At 45.2% G+C, this 16,546-nt stretch overlaps 1 protein-coding gene across 2 annotated transcripts in view; it reads right to left on the bottom strand.

Moving 5' to 3' along the window:
- ints9 (integrator complex subunit 9) overlaps positions 1-16,546 on the bottom strand; it is a 67,564-nt gene that overhangs the window by 47,476 nt on the left and 3,542 nt on the right. For both annotated transcript variants that reach the window (XM_073051828.1, XM_073051829.1), the window contains exons 2-4: positions 6,855-6,982; positions 4,366-4,426; positions 59-121 (exon numbers count right to left, since the gene is read on the bottom strand). In XM_073051828.1, coding sequence (XP_072907929.1) covers positions 59-121; positions 4,366-4,426; positions 6,855-6,982 — 252 coding nt within the window. The remainder of the gene's footprint in view (positions 1-58; positions 122-4,365; positions 4,427-6,854; positions 6,983-16,546) is intronic.

Raw genomic sequence — 16,546 nt, 5'->3', positions numbered from 1 at the left:
TGTACACCAGCCACCATGCTGGCTCTATGGTCAGGTTATCAATCAGACATCTCTTTACCTCAGGTAAGCAGAACTCTGGTACAGAATCAACAAACACTCGCCCAGCACAATCTTTCAGCTCCTGCAATGCAAAGAGTAGATTAGCGATACTTAAATTTATATGCAAGATTTTGCAGGCAAATTCCAATTGAATACAGTAAAAAAATGCTGTTTATATAACTGAAAATTGTAATACATAAAGAAACCAGTATACTGCATCTTAATTGTAACATATAATAGAAGTTTGGATAGATACTGTTCATGAATAAGAGAAATACGGAGGGTTATGGTCCAGGTTCAGGTAGATGGGACCAGGCAGACAACCAGTCTGGTATTGTTAGAGTGTATTCTGGAGATAGGGGGCATAGCAAATATTAATTTCAACAGCAGCCATTCTTCAGAATTGAATGTGGTTTGCAAATTGAATTTAAAACTTAGCTCAGGACACTGGGCTTCGTGGAGCTGCAGGTTGGGGTCAATTGCAAACAAAGAAACACTCCACTTGGACCTCAGATGCCTGCATATGCATGAATGTGGCCTAGAGTCAGCTGGGAGTTTGGGTGCGAAGGAGGAAGTGTTTGAAAACCATATGTAATTCAAGGGAACTATTGTAGATAGACTAACTATAGAATTGTCCTGCTGTAACTTTTGATCTTTAGCAGATAGAAAATATGTAATACTGTGTCGAGAAGGCCTCTTCTTCCAAGAGTGTCTCACTTCCATATCCACTGGCTTCAGTGTCTCTGTGGAGGCTTTGCTCACAGTCACGAGAGCATAGACTAAACGGGACATAGAGCTTGTGCTCTGTAGCTCTATGACTCCATTTGCTGTACACAAGAGCCAACAATCGTCAACGTGATTTGGGATCATTCCTTGTTTATTAATACTCTATCCCCGTCTTAATGTGTGCCTGCAATCTGTTTGCTTTGTTAAATGTCACCATGCTTATGCTGCCAGTACTTTACAGTGCAGTCCGTTCCCAGTTTCCTCTACACCCTGATAACGACACAGCATTAAATCAGAAACTAGCTCAAGTAATGGGCTCCTGATTGCCTGTGGCCACGGATTCACTTCCGTGAACTTCAGTTCTGAATGATCATTTCTTACTTTTATTTTTTGCATAAGTTATTATTTCCCTCTCTGCACATTGGGTGTTTGGTGGTCTTCTTTTTTAATGGGTTCTATTGCGTTTCTTTGTTCTCTGGCTGCCTGTAAGGAGACGAATCTCAAGGCTGTATAATGTGTACATGCTTCCAATAACAAATGTACTTTGAAACCATGTTTACCACCAAACCAGAAAACATCCCTCTGGACCAAGGTGCACAACACAGTACACACAACTCACACACATAACACAACATGTAATATTACCACAAATAAATTAAATAATAAGGTGCACATACAACTTAAAAAAGTGAGCAGTTTAACACTACTGACACTTCATGTGTGGCGAGAGGCGAGTGCTGGCAGGGAGTTCAGTCATCTCACAGCCTGGGGGAAGAAGCTGTCCCATCCTACCAGCTCTTATCATGCTGCTACGGTACCTCCTGCTTAATGGTAGATGGACGGGAGGGATCACTGACAATGCCAAGGCCCCTACGTATGCAGCATTCCTGATAAATATCTCTAATGGGTGGAAGAGAGATGCCAATGATCCTCTCAGTAGTCCTCGCAATCCTTCATAGGGACTGGCAGTCAGATGTCTTGTAAATCCCATACCAGATGGGGATGTAGCTGGTCAGGACAGTCTCGATGGTGCTCCTGTAAAAATTGGTTAAAACGGAGGGAGGGAGGAGCCTCACTCATCCCAATCTCCTCAGGAAGTGGAGATACAGCTGTGTTTTCTTGACTAAAGGAGTGGTGTTGAGGGACCAGGTGAGATTGCCCATTATGTGCACTCCCAGAAAGTCTCTCCACGGAGGAGTAATGTATCTGCAGAGAGGAGTGGTCAGCCTGCACCTTCCTAAAGTCCACAATAATTTCTCTGGTCTTGTTCACATTGAGACTCAAGTAGCTGTGTTTGCTCCATTCTTCCAGCTGGTCTACCTCCTGTCTGTACGCTGTCTCGTCGTAGTTGCTGATGATGCCAACCGCTGTTGCGAAATCAGTGAAACTGAGGATTTGGCTTGAACTGGACAGTAGTACAGTCATGTGCCAGCAGCAAGCAGCCCTGAGAAGGGCACGAGCTTGGCGTGATGGAGCGGGAGATGAGCTACGCACATAGAATTCTGGAGGAACTCCACAAGTCCAGGCCCTTAATCAGGACTGGAAAGCAAGGGCAAAGAAGCAAGAATAAGGAGGTGGGTGGAAAGAATACAAGCTGGCAGATGAGACCAGCTTGTGGGGGCGGGGAGTGGGAGGGATGAAATAAATTGGGAGGTGGAAGGAGGAGGAATCTAAAGGGAGAGGACAGTGGAGCTTGGAAGGGAGGAGGAGGAGGGGCACCAGAAGAAGGTAATGGGCAGTTGAGCAGAACAGTGAGAGGGGAACCATAAATGGGAATAGAAAATAAGAGAAGACTGAGGGTGGAAGTAATTTAGAGAAAACAATGTTCATCCCATTGGGTGGGAAGCTGTCAAGAAGGTATATGAGGTGTTGCTCCTCCTACCCGAGTTTGGCCTCATCGTGGTAGTAGAGGCGGCCATGGACTGACATATCGGAATGGGAAGCAAATGGAAATGAGTGGCCTCTCTCCAGGAGATTATGCCTTTTGCAGCGGACAGAGCAAAGGAGCGCCCCAGTCTGCATTGGGGTGGGAGTCAGTGATGATGGATGCTGCTTCCCCGTGGCAACGTCCCACGTGAATGCACTCATTGGTGGGAATTGCTTTGCATGTGACGGACCTCGGTCATGTTATATTATAGACACTTAAAAGTCAGTGAGAACTTGAGGAGCAGAAGTTGCACGTAGTTGTGAGAATAGTAGGGTAGTGCTCGTGGGAGATTTCAATTTTCCCGGTATTGATTCAGCTACCCAGAGTGTAAAGGGCCTGGATGGGATGAAATTGGTATGATAGATAGTTTCCTCACATGATATACAGAAGAACCTATTGGCGACGTTGCAATATTAGACCTGATCGGGCAGACTAAGTGACTGAAGTGACAGTCAAGGAGCAGTTTGTGCCGAGTATAGCAAGGTGTATTCAGAACAGGCTCGGTGACAGGAAGCAGAGGGTGATGGATGAAGGTTGATTCTCCAACTGGAGGCCTGTGACGAGTGAGGTGCCCCAGATTCTGGCATCCAGAATTACGTTTACAACCGCTGACATACATTGTGAAATTTATTGTTTTGAGGCAGCAGTAGAGCAATACATAAAATCTACTATAAAACACTATCAACCTGACTGAAACCTACAACATTTCGACTGGGTTAAAGCACTACTATCTAAGCCACAACAGCCTTTAACACTTTTCCATTTCTAACTTGAATAAGAAAGCTGTTTCTATCTTTATTTCTCTGTCATGTCACCATTGAGAGATGCTCTTCTGCACACCACTGTTGTAAAGCGAGGTTACTTGAGTTACTGTTGCCTTCCGATCAGCTTGAACCGGTCTGGCCATTCTCCTCTGATCTCCGATATCAATGTACATTGCATAAATAGCAAGTTGCTAAATTAGGGGATCTTGTTGATAGTGAAGCAGGTCCCAATGGATTGCAGAGATCCTGATCAGTTAGGGAGATGGGCTGAGAAATGGCAAATGGATTTCAACAAAGTGTGAAGTGATGCACTTCGGACGTTCAAACCAGGGTGGGATCCATACATAGAACAGCAAAGCACTGTTGGTGGAACAGAGGTGTGCCACTTGCTGAAAGTCACCATGTAAATAAACAAGGTGGTGGAAAAGTTTAGCATGCAGGGTATCGAGTTCAGGAGTAGGGACATTATGTCATATAATTCATTGGCGAAGCTGCATTGGAGTGCTTTGTACAATATTAGTCACCCTGTTATAGAAAAGGCATTGTCAAGCTGGAGTTGGTGCAGAAGAGATGTATGAGGATGCTGCCTGGATGAGAAGGCCTGAGAGGTTGTCGATACTGAATCCATATTCCCAGGGGAATGAGGGACGACCGCATGGAAGTTTATAAACTCATGAGAGGTATGGATAAGGTGGCCAGTCAGTCTTTTCCCCAGGGCTGGTTGCCGTTCCTTTGGATCCATCAGCTGTGTTGAGAAGGGGAGCCTGCTGCAGGGGCAACGGCTTGCTGTCTTGACTTGAGTACTGGCTTACATATACGTAGACATCTAGGACACAACATTCATAGCTGACCCCGACCAAGAGGCCTCAGTAATTAACACTGCTCAGAATGGATTTCCTTTCTCCATACCTTTTCTAAAATGGTGTTTCCATCTTTTGAAATCCATCCTGGTAGCTTAGATAGTCTGGGGCTGAGGAAGAAATACAAATAACGTTTCAAAATAAATCCCAAACCCTGCAACCTGAAGACAAACAAAACGTTCTGGAAACACTCGGCCATCTATGGACAATAAAAAGGAGTTAACAGTTCAGGGTGATGTCCCGCTGAGCATTTCTGGTTTTGAAACATTGATTTTGATTAGCCATTCTGGTTAACAGAAACAATTCGGCATGGGTTACAGAATCAGAGAAAAGTATAGCACAGAAGCAGGCCCTTTGGCCCATCTAGCCTGTGGTGATCTATTTAAACTGCCTATTCCCACCGACCTGCACCTGGACCATAACCACCAGCACCCCCCATACCCCTCCTATCATTCATGTACTTGTCCAAACTTCTCTTAAACATTGAAATTGTGCTCTCATGCACCTTGTGCTGGCAGCTCGTTCCACACTCTCACGACTCTCTAAGTGAAGAGGCAGATTGTTGATACAGATGATAAACAACCACAGACCCGGCGCCAATCCCTGCGGCACTCCACTAGTCTCAGGCCTTCAGTCAGAGAGGCAGCCCTCTACTATCACTCTCTGGCTTCTCCCACAAAGCCAACGTCTTACCACCTCATTTTGAATGCCAAGCTGCTGAACCTTCTTGTGGGACCTTGTCAAATGCCTTGCTAAAGTCCACTGCCTTACCTTCATCAACTTTCCTGGTAACTTCCTCTAAAAATTCTACAAAATTGGTAAGACACAACCTACTGCCTGTAAAGCCATGCTGAGTATCCCTAATCAGTCCCTGACTATTCAAACTCATGCATCCAGTCCCTTAGAATACCTTCCAATAACTTTCCCATTACTGATGTCAGGCTCACCAGCCTGTAATTTCCTGGTTTACTTTATGAGCTGGGGACTCAATCCAATTTTCTTAATATGTACAGAGAGAAAAAGGATCAAGTACTTTCCCGGTGTATATGACACACAAACTCTTCTCAGGCTTCCAGCCAGGTTTAGGGATCGATTATAACTGCCGTTTCGATGACAAACTCTGCCACCTTCATCAGGGATGATGCCTGGGCATGTCTAGTCTGGTGATGTAATATACCCCCATCGTCTGTCCCTCCTGATTGGTTCGTCCTCATCCAATCAGCTTTCTGCTCTCTCACCTTAATTACAATTGAATTCCAGTTCTTACACAGAACGAGACCTTCATCTTTGTTAAAATTATTTTTCTCTAGTTCTGTTTCAATGGCTTCCTTCCCAGGAGGTTCTAAAATCCATTGGCAAGGCATAGTAGTTTTGTGCTGTTTTGTCCCGTTAGGGTTAGGGTTAGGCCATCACAAATGCAATGTTCTGCTTCCACCGATTTCTCTGTAGTGTGGGCTCATGGACTCCAGGCACTCCGACTGATCCGCGACCATCTGAACAGCACACATCCTACGTTCAATTTACGATGGGGAAGAAGTATGGTTGCCTCCCGTTCCCGGACACTAATATGACAGAAACCAGTCGGTAGCCTCTGACGTGGCGTCTATCACTCACACGGACTTGTACCTCAACAATAACAGCCACCATAATGCCTCCCAATGTAGAGCAGTTCTTTCTACTTTGATTAACTGTGTAAAAACTATGTTGGACCCAGAGGGTCTCCACGAGGAAATAAGACCAACAATGTTCCAACAGAATGGCTAAAAAGTGAATGAAATCAATCGGGCCCTTAAAAGGAAAAAACGAGGGGGAACCCCTCACTACCCTTCCCTATATTTGCACAGTTTCTGGAAGGATTGCCAGGATTCTGAAGAAATACCATCCACAGATCCATAAGGAAGCTCACATTTCAGCTTATGCGGGTCGGAGGTGATCTAGGACTTGGGATGGCTGGCGTTTACAGGGTTCCCTGCGAACGCGGAGCAGCGTATATCGGCCAGACGGGTGCACGGTGGAAACCCACATCAAGGAGTGTAGGAGGTGGGTCCGTCTGGGGGGGGGGGGGAAACCGGTGGTAGCAGAACATTACATTTGCAATGGCCATAGGATTGACTTTGACGGCACAAAACCACTGCGCCACGTTGATGGATTTTGGGACCAGCTGGTGAAGGAAGCCATTGAAATAAAACTAGAAAAAAGAATTTTAACCAAGACGAAGGTCTCACTCCCAGTAAGAACTGGAATTCAATTGTAAGCAAGGTGGGACGGTGATTAGATGAGGCCAACTGATCGGGAAGGACAGACAATGTATAACATGGGCTAGACCTACCCAGGCATCATCCCTGAAGATGACAGAATTTTGTCATCGAAACGTCAATTCAGGTCAACACCTGCACCCTTCCGGAAGCCCGAGAAGAGTTTATTTGTTTTTAACATGTACATTGCAATTTTACACCATGGAGCCTCATAATATTCCAGTTCTAGTGTCACTTTGTAATTATCTGAAACATAGTCAAAAAAATTCTTAGCACAACGTACCTGTGGACAAGGGGTAAAGGCAGGAAGTGGAGGGCCGATGTCATGTCCAACCCACAGTCCAGCATGATGGTGGTAGACTTGAACTTCAGAACATTGCATGGCAAAGTTGGGTGACCAGATAAACAGTACTGAGGGAGAAAGAGAAGAATCGCGTTACCATTCCTCAAATGACAACATCTAAATATAGAAAACATATTGTTGCAATCAGAAAACAAGTAATAATAGATGCAGAATCACCCCTTGTTACCGTGCCAATGAGATTTATACAGCAGGAAGATGGAATGAGTGCACTTGGTTTCATACTAGAAAGGAATTATTTTCCCATTATTCACATTAACAATCACAATAAAGTTTCTTTTGTAGATAAACATGAGAATTGTTCAATCATAAAAATACACACATTCGAGTCCAGAGACTAGGAGCTACAGTCCGGGCACTGTCTATTTTCCATTTTTAAAAACAAAATTCTGAAGGAAATAGTGATTTCTTTCATCAGAAATTCCACTGGAGAGTATAACAAGCCAACTGTAACGAGCCAAGTTAACATGAAGAAGTCAGCAACATATCATAGCCACAGAATGTCTGCCAAGTCCAGGCGAGGTGGCCTAGGATGTGGCCTGTCCTGGGATTGTGAGTAGGTAGGAGGTAGGAAAAGGGCTTGTACAAGTGTTATGCTTGTGCTGATCTGTTGAACATTGTGGTATTGTTGGAAACCAGATTTTTTAAAAGTGCTTTTTATAAGATAATAGATTACTTAATGTGAGACTAAAGTTGTAGCTTAATCATTTGTACTTTTTAATCAAACTCAAGTATTTTTCACAGTATGTGGTGGTTCATCACAACTCACTGGCAGAAAGTGGCACAGCAATTAAACCAGTGGTTTATTGCCTTTCTCATTTTTCCTGGGCTGAGTATTAGCACATTACCTCATGACGTAACTGTGCAACCAGTGACAGGTTTATTTGCATCTAAGGACTTTCTCTCTTCTCAGTTATAAAGGTGATGGATTTTTCAGAGGCACCATCTTCGTCTTCTTGGCTTTTCATTCACCTCTGCTTTGTTTCTCAGCTCTTCACTTAGCTTACTTAGTGCTTGTTTAAACTATAAATATACGATTGTTAAGAATTAAGATGGCTCACCACTCTTGCCCACTGCAAGAACCCCAAGGATCAGAAAAGTAACAGAGATCGGACGGTATGTTATGTTGGCGCTGGAATATGCTGCAACACTTGTGGGCCGCCCCTTCACTGCCATCTGTGATGGTTCTTGATGCAAAACAATGCATTTTGCTGTACGTTTCGATGTTTCAACGCACACATAACAAAAACACAAATCTTTAGCTACTCTGAAAGTGCATTGTATTGGAGAATAAAGTTGCATTGTTTGCTGTGTAACCAAAACTATGTAACCAGCCTTATATTTACTATGTATCCAACTTATTAGCCAGAATGAAATCCCTGTATTGTCTCTGTACTATTGAACACATCAGTGCTTTGAGAATGTAGCTAACAGTGAAAGTAAGCATGTAGAGATAACGGTGGTAGACGGGATCGTGGAGTGGTGTGATGGTATGGGGACCAGTCAAGGCCGGGAAGGGGAACACATGTTCCAGGGAGTAGACTAGAGCAAGTATGGGCTATGGAGTGGTGTGATGGTATGGGGACCAGTCAAAGCCGGGAAGGGGGACACGTGTTCCAGGTAGTAGACTATGGGCTACTGATCAGAAATATTGGTGGCGAATCGAGAAGCTAATGTGCTGGTGATAAGCGTTGCAAGCGGAGACGGGGTATGCTAATGTAACTGAGATAGGAGACGAGGGTTGCTAATGTAACTGAGATAGGAGATAGGGTATGCTAATGTAACTGCGATAGGAGACGAGGGTTGCTAATGTAACTGAGATAGGAGACGGGGTATGCTAATGTAACTGAGATAGGAGACGGGGTATGCTAATGTAACTGAGATAGGAGACGGGGTATGCTAATGTAACTGAGATAGGAGACGGAGTATGCTAATGTAACTGAGATAGGAGACGGGGTATGCTAATGTAACTGAGATAGGAGACGAGGGTTGCTATTGTAACTGAGATAGGAGACGGGGTATGCTAATGTAACTGAGATAGGAGACGGGGTATGCTAATGTAACTGAGATAGGAGACGGGGTATGCTAATGTAACTGAGATAGGAGACGGGGTATGCTAACGTAACTGAGATAGGAGACGGGGTATGCTAACGTAACTGAGATAGGAGACGGGGTATGCTAACGTAACTGAGATAGGAGACGGGGTATGCTAACGTAACTGAGATAGGAGACGGGGTATGCTAATGTAACTGAGATAGGAGACGAGGTATGCTAATGTAACTGAGATAGGAGATAGGGTATGCTAATGTAACTGCGATAGGAGACGAGGGTTGCTAATGTAACTGAGATAGGAGACGGGGTATGCTAATGTGACTGAGATAGGAGACGGGGTATGCTAATGTGACTGAGATAGGAGTCGGGGTATGCTGATGTGACTGAGATAGGAGACGGGGTATGCTAATGTAACTGAGATAGGAGACGAGGTATGCTAATGTAACTGAGATAGGAGATAGGGTATGCTAATGTAACTGCGATAGGAGACGAGGGTTGCTAATGTAACTGAGATAGGAGACGGGGTATGCTAATGTAACTGAGATAGGAGACGGGGTATGCTAATGTAACTGAGATAGGAGACGGGGTGTGCTAATGTAACTGAGATAGGAGACGGGGTGTGCTGATGTAACTGAGATAGGAGACGGGGTATGCTGATGTAACTGAGATAGGAGACGGGGTGTGCTGATGTAACTGAGATAGGAGACGGGGTATGCTGATGTAACTGAGATAGGAGACGGGGTATGCTGATGTAACTGAGATAGGAGACGGGGTATGCTGATGTAACTGAGATAGGAGACGGGGTATGCTGATGTAACTAAGATAGGAGACGGGGTATGCTGATGTAACTGAGATAGGAGACGGGGTATGCTAATGTAACTGAGATAGGAGACGGGGTATGCTAATGTAACTGAGATAGGAGACGGGGTATGCTAATGTAACTGAGATAGGAGACGGGGTATGCTAATGTAACTGAGATAGGAGACGGGGTATGCTAATGTAACTGAGATAGGAGACGGGGTATGCTAATGTAACTGAGATAGGAGACAAGAGTATGCTAATGTGACTGAGATAGGAGACGGGGTATGCTAATGTGACTGAGATAGGAGACGGGGTATGCTAATGTAACTGAGATAGGAGACGGGGTATGCTAATGTAACTGCGATAGGAGACGGGGTATGCTAATGTAACTGCGATAGGAGACGGGGTATGCTAATGTAACTGAGATAGGAGACGGGGTATGCTAATGCAACTGAGATAGGAGACAGGGTATGCTGATGCAACTGCGATAGGAGACGAGGTATGCTAATGTAACTGAGATAGGAGACGGGGTATGCTAATGTAACTGAGATAGGAGACGGGGTTTGCTAATGTAACTGAGATAGGAGACGGGGTATGCTAATGTAACTGAGATAGGAGACGGGGTATGCTAATGTAACTGAGATAGGAGACGGGGTATGCTAATGTAACTGAGATAGGAGACGGGGTATGCTAATGTAACTGAGATAGGAGACGGGGTATGCTAATGTAACTGAGATAGGAGACGGGGTATGCTAATGTAACTGAGATAGGAGACGGGGTATGCTAATGTAACTGAGATAGGAGACGGGGTATGCTAATGTAACTGAGATAGGAGACGGGGTATGCTAATGTAACTGCGATAGGAGACGGGGTATGCTAATGTAACTGAGATAGGAGACGGGGTATGCTAATGTAACTGAGATAGGAGACGGGGTATGCTGATGTAACTGCGATAGGAGACGGGGTATGCTGATGTAACTGCGATAGGAGACGAGGTATGCTAATGTAACTGAGATAGGAGACGGGGTATGCTAATGTAACTGAGATAGGAGACGGGGTATGCTAATGTAACTGAGATAGGAGATAGGGTATGCTAATGTAACTGCGATAGGAGACGAGGGTTGCTAATGTAACTGAGATAGGAGACGGGGTATGCTAATGTAACTGAGATAGGAGACGGGGTATGCTAATGTAACTGAGATAGGAGACGGGGTATGCTAATGTAACTGAGATAGGAGACGGGGTATGCTAATGTAACTGAGATAGGAGACAAGGGTATGCTAATGTAACTGAGATAGGAGACGGGGTATGCTAATGTAACTGAGATAGGAGACGGGGTATGCTAATGTAACTGAGATAGGAGACGGGGTATGCTAATGTAACTGAGATAGGAGACGGGGTATGCTAATGTAACTGAGATAGGAGACGGGGTATGCTAATGTAACTGAGATAGGAGACGGGGTATGCTAATGTAACTGAGATAGGAGACGAGGTATGCTAATGTAACTGAGATAGGAGACGGGGTATGCTAATGTAACTGAGATAGGAGACGGGGTTTGCTAAAGTAACTGAGATAGGAGACGGGGTATTCTAATGTAACTGATATAGGAGACGGGGTATGCTAATGTAACTGAGATAGGAGACGGGGTATGCTAATGTAACTGAGATAGGAGACGGGGTATGCTAATGTAACTGAGATAGGAGACGGGGTATGCTAATGTAACTGAGATAGGAGACGGGGTATGCTAATGTAACTGAGATAGGAGACGGGGTATGCTAATGTAACTGAGATAGGAGACGGGGTTTGCTAATGTAACTGAGATAGGAGACGGGGTTTGCTAATGTAACTGAGATAGGAGACGGGGTTTGCTAATGTAACTGAGATAGGAGACGGGGTATGCTAATGTAACTGAGATAGGAGACGGGGTATTCTAATGTAACTGAGATAGGAGACGGGGTATGCTAATGTAACTGAGATAGGAGACGGGGTATGCTAATGTAACTGAGATAGGAGACGGGGTATGCTAATGTAACTGAGATAGGAGACGGGGTATGCTAATGTAACTGAGATAGGAGACGGGGTATGCTAATGTAACTGAGATAGGAGACGGGGTATGCTAATGTAACTGAGATAGGAGACGGGGTATGCTAATGTAACTGAGATAGGAGACGGGGTATGCTAATGTAACTGAGATAGGAGACGGGGTATGCTAATGTAACTGAGATAGGAGACGGGGTATGCTAATGTAACTGAGATAGGAGACGGGGTATGCTAATGTAACTGAGATAGGAGACGGGGTATGCTAATGTAACTGAGATAGGAGACGGGGTATGCTAATGTAACTGAGATAGGAGACGGGGTATGCTAATGTAACTGAGATAGGAGACGGGGTATGCTAATGTAACTGAGATAGGAGACGGGGTATGCTAATGTAACTGAGATAGGAGACGGGGTATGCTAATGTAACTGAGATAGGAGACGGGGTATGCTAATGTAACTGAGATAGGAGACGGGGTATGCTAATGTAACTGAGATAGGAGACGGGGTATGCTAATGTAACTGAGATAGGAGACGGGGTATGCTAATGTAACTGCGATAGGAGACGGGGTATGCTAATGTAACTGCGATAGGAGACGGGGTATGCTAATGTAACTGCGATAGGAGACGGGGTATGCTAATGTAACTGAGATAGGAGACGGGGTATGCTAATGTAACTGAGATAGGAGACGGGGTATGCTAATGTAACTGAGATAGGAGACGGGGTATGCTAATGTAACTGAGATAGGAGACGGGGTATGCTAATGTAACTGAGATAGGAGACGGGGTATGCTAATGTAACTGAGATAGGAGACGGGGTATGCTGATGTAACTGCGATAGGAGACGGGGTATGCTGATGTAACTGCGATAGGAGACGAGGTATGCTAATGTAACTGAGATAGGAGACGGGGTATGCTAATGTAACTGAGATAGGAGATAGGGTATGCTAATGTAACTGCGATAGGAGACGAGGGTTGCTAATGTAACTGAGATAGGAGACGGGGTATGCTAATGTAACTGAGATAGGAGACGGGGTATGCTAATGTAACTTAGATAGGAGACGGGGTATGCTAATGTAACTGAGATAGGAGACAAGGGTATGCTAATGTAACTGAGATAGGAGACGGGGTATGCTAATGTAACTGAGATAGGAGACGGGGTATGCTGACGTAACTGAGATAGGAGACGGGGTATGCTAATGTAACTGAGATAGGAGACGGGGTATGCTAATGTAACTGAGATAGGAGACGGGGTATGCTAAGGTAACTGAGATAGGAGACGGGGTATGCTGACGTAACTGAGATAGGAGACGGGGTATGCTAATGTAACTGAGATAGGAGACGGGGTATGCTAATGCAACTGAGATAGGAGACGGGGTATGCTAATGCGACTGAGATAGGAGACGGGGTATGCTAATGTAACTGAGATAGGAGACGGGGTATGCTAATGTAACTGAGATAGGAGACGGGGTATGCTAATGTAACTGAGATAGGAGACAGGGTATGCCAATGCCACTAAGATAAGAAATTACTATAAAGAATACTGTGAACTAGGGCTCGGCGGACAATTAGTTACACGCTCTTTAATTGTCTCAGCTTTTGTTTGCAAATAAAGGCATAAACTTCTCAAAGAATTTTCTGCGTCTCCTGGTTATTTCAAGAAACCACGACAATTGCAGGTGGACAAACACACACAAGAGTCACAACAAGATAGATCAGGAGAACACAAGACCTCGGGAGCACCGCTCCAGAGTTTGACAGAAGCTACCTTTCTTATTTGCTTTGAGGCTTTTGTATCTTGTGCCCGATAGGAGAGGGTAGTATACAGAATGACCGGGGTGCGAGGGGTCCTTGTTGATGTTGCAGTGGGAAGTGTAGACAGAGTCAACGGAGGGGAGGCTGGTTTACAGGACTAACTGGGCTGTGTTTCAGTTGTACCTATGACTCAATGCACTATTTGTTTCAATGTACAGGTGACAAACAAACACATAAATACGAAGCAGGCTGCAATTGAAGAATGCTGTGAATCATGACAAACTATAGGATTATGGGCAGCTGAACTTTGTATATTGGGTCAGATTGTATGAAAAAAAATGCATTTCCTTTTGATTTCACGTGAGACTTCCCAGTGTTTACTCAAATTAAACACCGGCATGGAGAACACACAATCAGGAAGTCAAGGTCACCCCTTCCAGTTGTTCCTGTGCCAACTTGTTGATTCAAAGATGCCCAAAATTTCACTTCTTAAAAACTGTTATCTGAATGCCACCTCATGTGACATTATTTCTTAATGCATTCATTCATTTCTGCAGGGATCTAGGTTTCGCTGACCAGGCCAGCATTTATAGTACATCTCCAACTGAATCAGGCTACTCGCCAGACTGTTTCAGAGGGAATTAAGATGTTAAAGAGCACTACAGCACAGAAACATGCACTTCGACCCATCTCGTTCATCCCAACTGCTGTTTTGCCTGGTCCCATCTATTCAAACCAGGACCATGTCCCAATCCAGACTTCTCTTAACATCACATTGATGGATCTGATCGGACAGGGAAAATAAAACAGATATACTCTCTGGAAAGGAAAACAGCTGTTTATGACAAGCCAACAGCTTTATGGTTATCAGATGTACCTCCAAGAGGACCACAGCCTTGTCGTGCTTGAGAGCTCGTATGTCTCAATGACCCAGAAAGCTATGCTGGCTGGAGCTTTACGCTTTGGTCTCGGTAGGGTCACCCATGCCAAACAGGTCAAAGGGTAGAGGCCAGACTAAGAGCGGTCCACTGATCCTTCAGGTTTGAGGGTTCAGCTCAGGGCTAACAACCCCAATGGGTAAAACAAAATTGTTACAGAAACAGCAATGAAGAATCCTTCAACATCTGGGTGTAACGGTATTCCTGAGTCTCCACCCGGGACTCAAGGGGTCACAGTTTAAGGATAAAGGGGAAGCCTTTTAGGACCGAGATGAGGAAAAACTTCTTCACACAGAGAGTGGTGAATCTGTGGAATTCTCTGCCACAGGAAACAGTTGAGGCCGGTTCATTGGCTATATTTAAGAGGAAGTTAGATATGGCCCTTGTGGCTAAAGGGAACAGGGGGTATGGAGAGAAAGTAGGTACAGGGTTCTGAGTTGGATGATCAGCCACGATCATACTGAATGGCGGTGCAGGCTCGAAGGGCCGAATGGCCTACTCCTGCGCCTATTTTCTATGACTGTATGACTGACAGTAGTGAAAATCCAGAGGAAGCCCTGAACACCACCGGAGATGCAGGATCTTCACTGCTGCACTAAACACTAGTGGTGTAATGGACAATAAGTTATCGGAAGTAATGGCTATAATTTTGTTAAAAGATGCAGATTATGAACAGAACGCAATTCCATTGCTGCCACGGTGGGATCTGAAGCATTGTGTCTGCTGTATTTACTCATCTCAACCGTGTTGTCTCTGCTCATTACATAATCATCTGGTCAAACACAGCTTTGCTTTGCCAATATCACCCTGGTTTCCACTGCTGTGGTTTTCTTTTCTCCCATACCAGTCTAATAGTCAAAGTCAGAGAACATTTATTATCAAAGAATACTTCATACAACTTTGAGATATGTCTTCTTACAGGCAGCTACAAAGAAACTAAACAGAACCCATTAAAACAAAACAATACCATCAAACACCCAAAAGAGCAAGAAGAAAAACATGCCAATGATTGAAGTGAGTAAATAGCATTTAGAACCAAGCTTCACAAGAGAGTTCACACTGTGATAGTTGCAGACCACAGCCACAGTTCGGTGCAGAGATGAGTAAACTTCGTGGAGCAGTGATCTGAACTGTCCCGTGCCCCCGGCACCTTGTCCTTTCAATCTGGCCCGGCACTTAAATCATCCACACCTTGCTCTCAGACCTGGACCCTGCCACCTCAATACACTCTCGGGCCAGTGCCCCCCCTCAATTCGGCCTGTAGCCAACATTTCCAATTCGGCTCGTTGCTTAAATCAATCAAACCTCAGGCCTGGGTCCAGTTCCCGAAACCTCAACTCTACATCGCCTCCACTCGCCTTGCCTCAGTTCTGCCGAATCAAATTGCCTCCAAATTTGCTCCAGAATTGGCCAAACATCAGCTCCTTCCACTCTCTCTGACCCAGACCCCACTGCCTTGATTCAGCCCATACGCTTCTCGGAGGTGAACAGAAGTTTGTGAGTTGGATGTTCATGCCGGCAGGTAGGAGGCTACCGGTGCCAGTCAACTGGGGTGATATACTGTATCCGGTGCTCCCGATGTGGCCATTTATACACTGGGGAGACCCGCCGCAGACTGGGAGACCGTTTCACCGAACACCGGCGCTCAGTCCTCCAGCAGCGGCGGGATCTCCCTGTGGCCACACACTTCAATTCCACAGACCACTCCCACTCCAACATGTCTGTCCATGGCCTCCTCTACTGTCAAGATGAGGCCACACGCAGGTCGATGGAGCAATACCTTATCTCCCGCCTAGGTAGCCTCCTACCTGCCGGCATGAACATCCAACTCACAGACCTCCGTTGATACCCCTGCCCCCACTTAACCCCATCCCTATCTATTATTTTAGTCTGGTTCTCTTTCTCTCTCTTTTTTCCCCCCTCACTATAATCTCCCCCCCAGCCCTACCTTTCTTTCTCTTTTATTTCCCATAATTCTCCACTTTCCCCCTAGCCCATTTCCCTCCAGCCTATCACTTCCCAGCTCTCTA

The sequence above is a fragment of the Hemitrygon akajei genome, chromosome 7 (genome assembly GCF_048418815.1).
Source record: "Hemitrygon akajei chromosome 7, sHemAka1.3, whole genome shotgun sequence".
NCBI classification, from domain to species: domain Eukaryota; kingdom Metazoa; phylum Chordata; class Chondrichthyes; order Myliobatiformes; family Dasyatidae; genus Hemitrygon; species Hemitrygon akajei.
The sequence above is the reverse complement of the archived record's forward strand: the minus strand, read 5'-3'. Positions and strand labels throughout refer to the sequence as shown.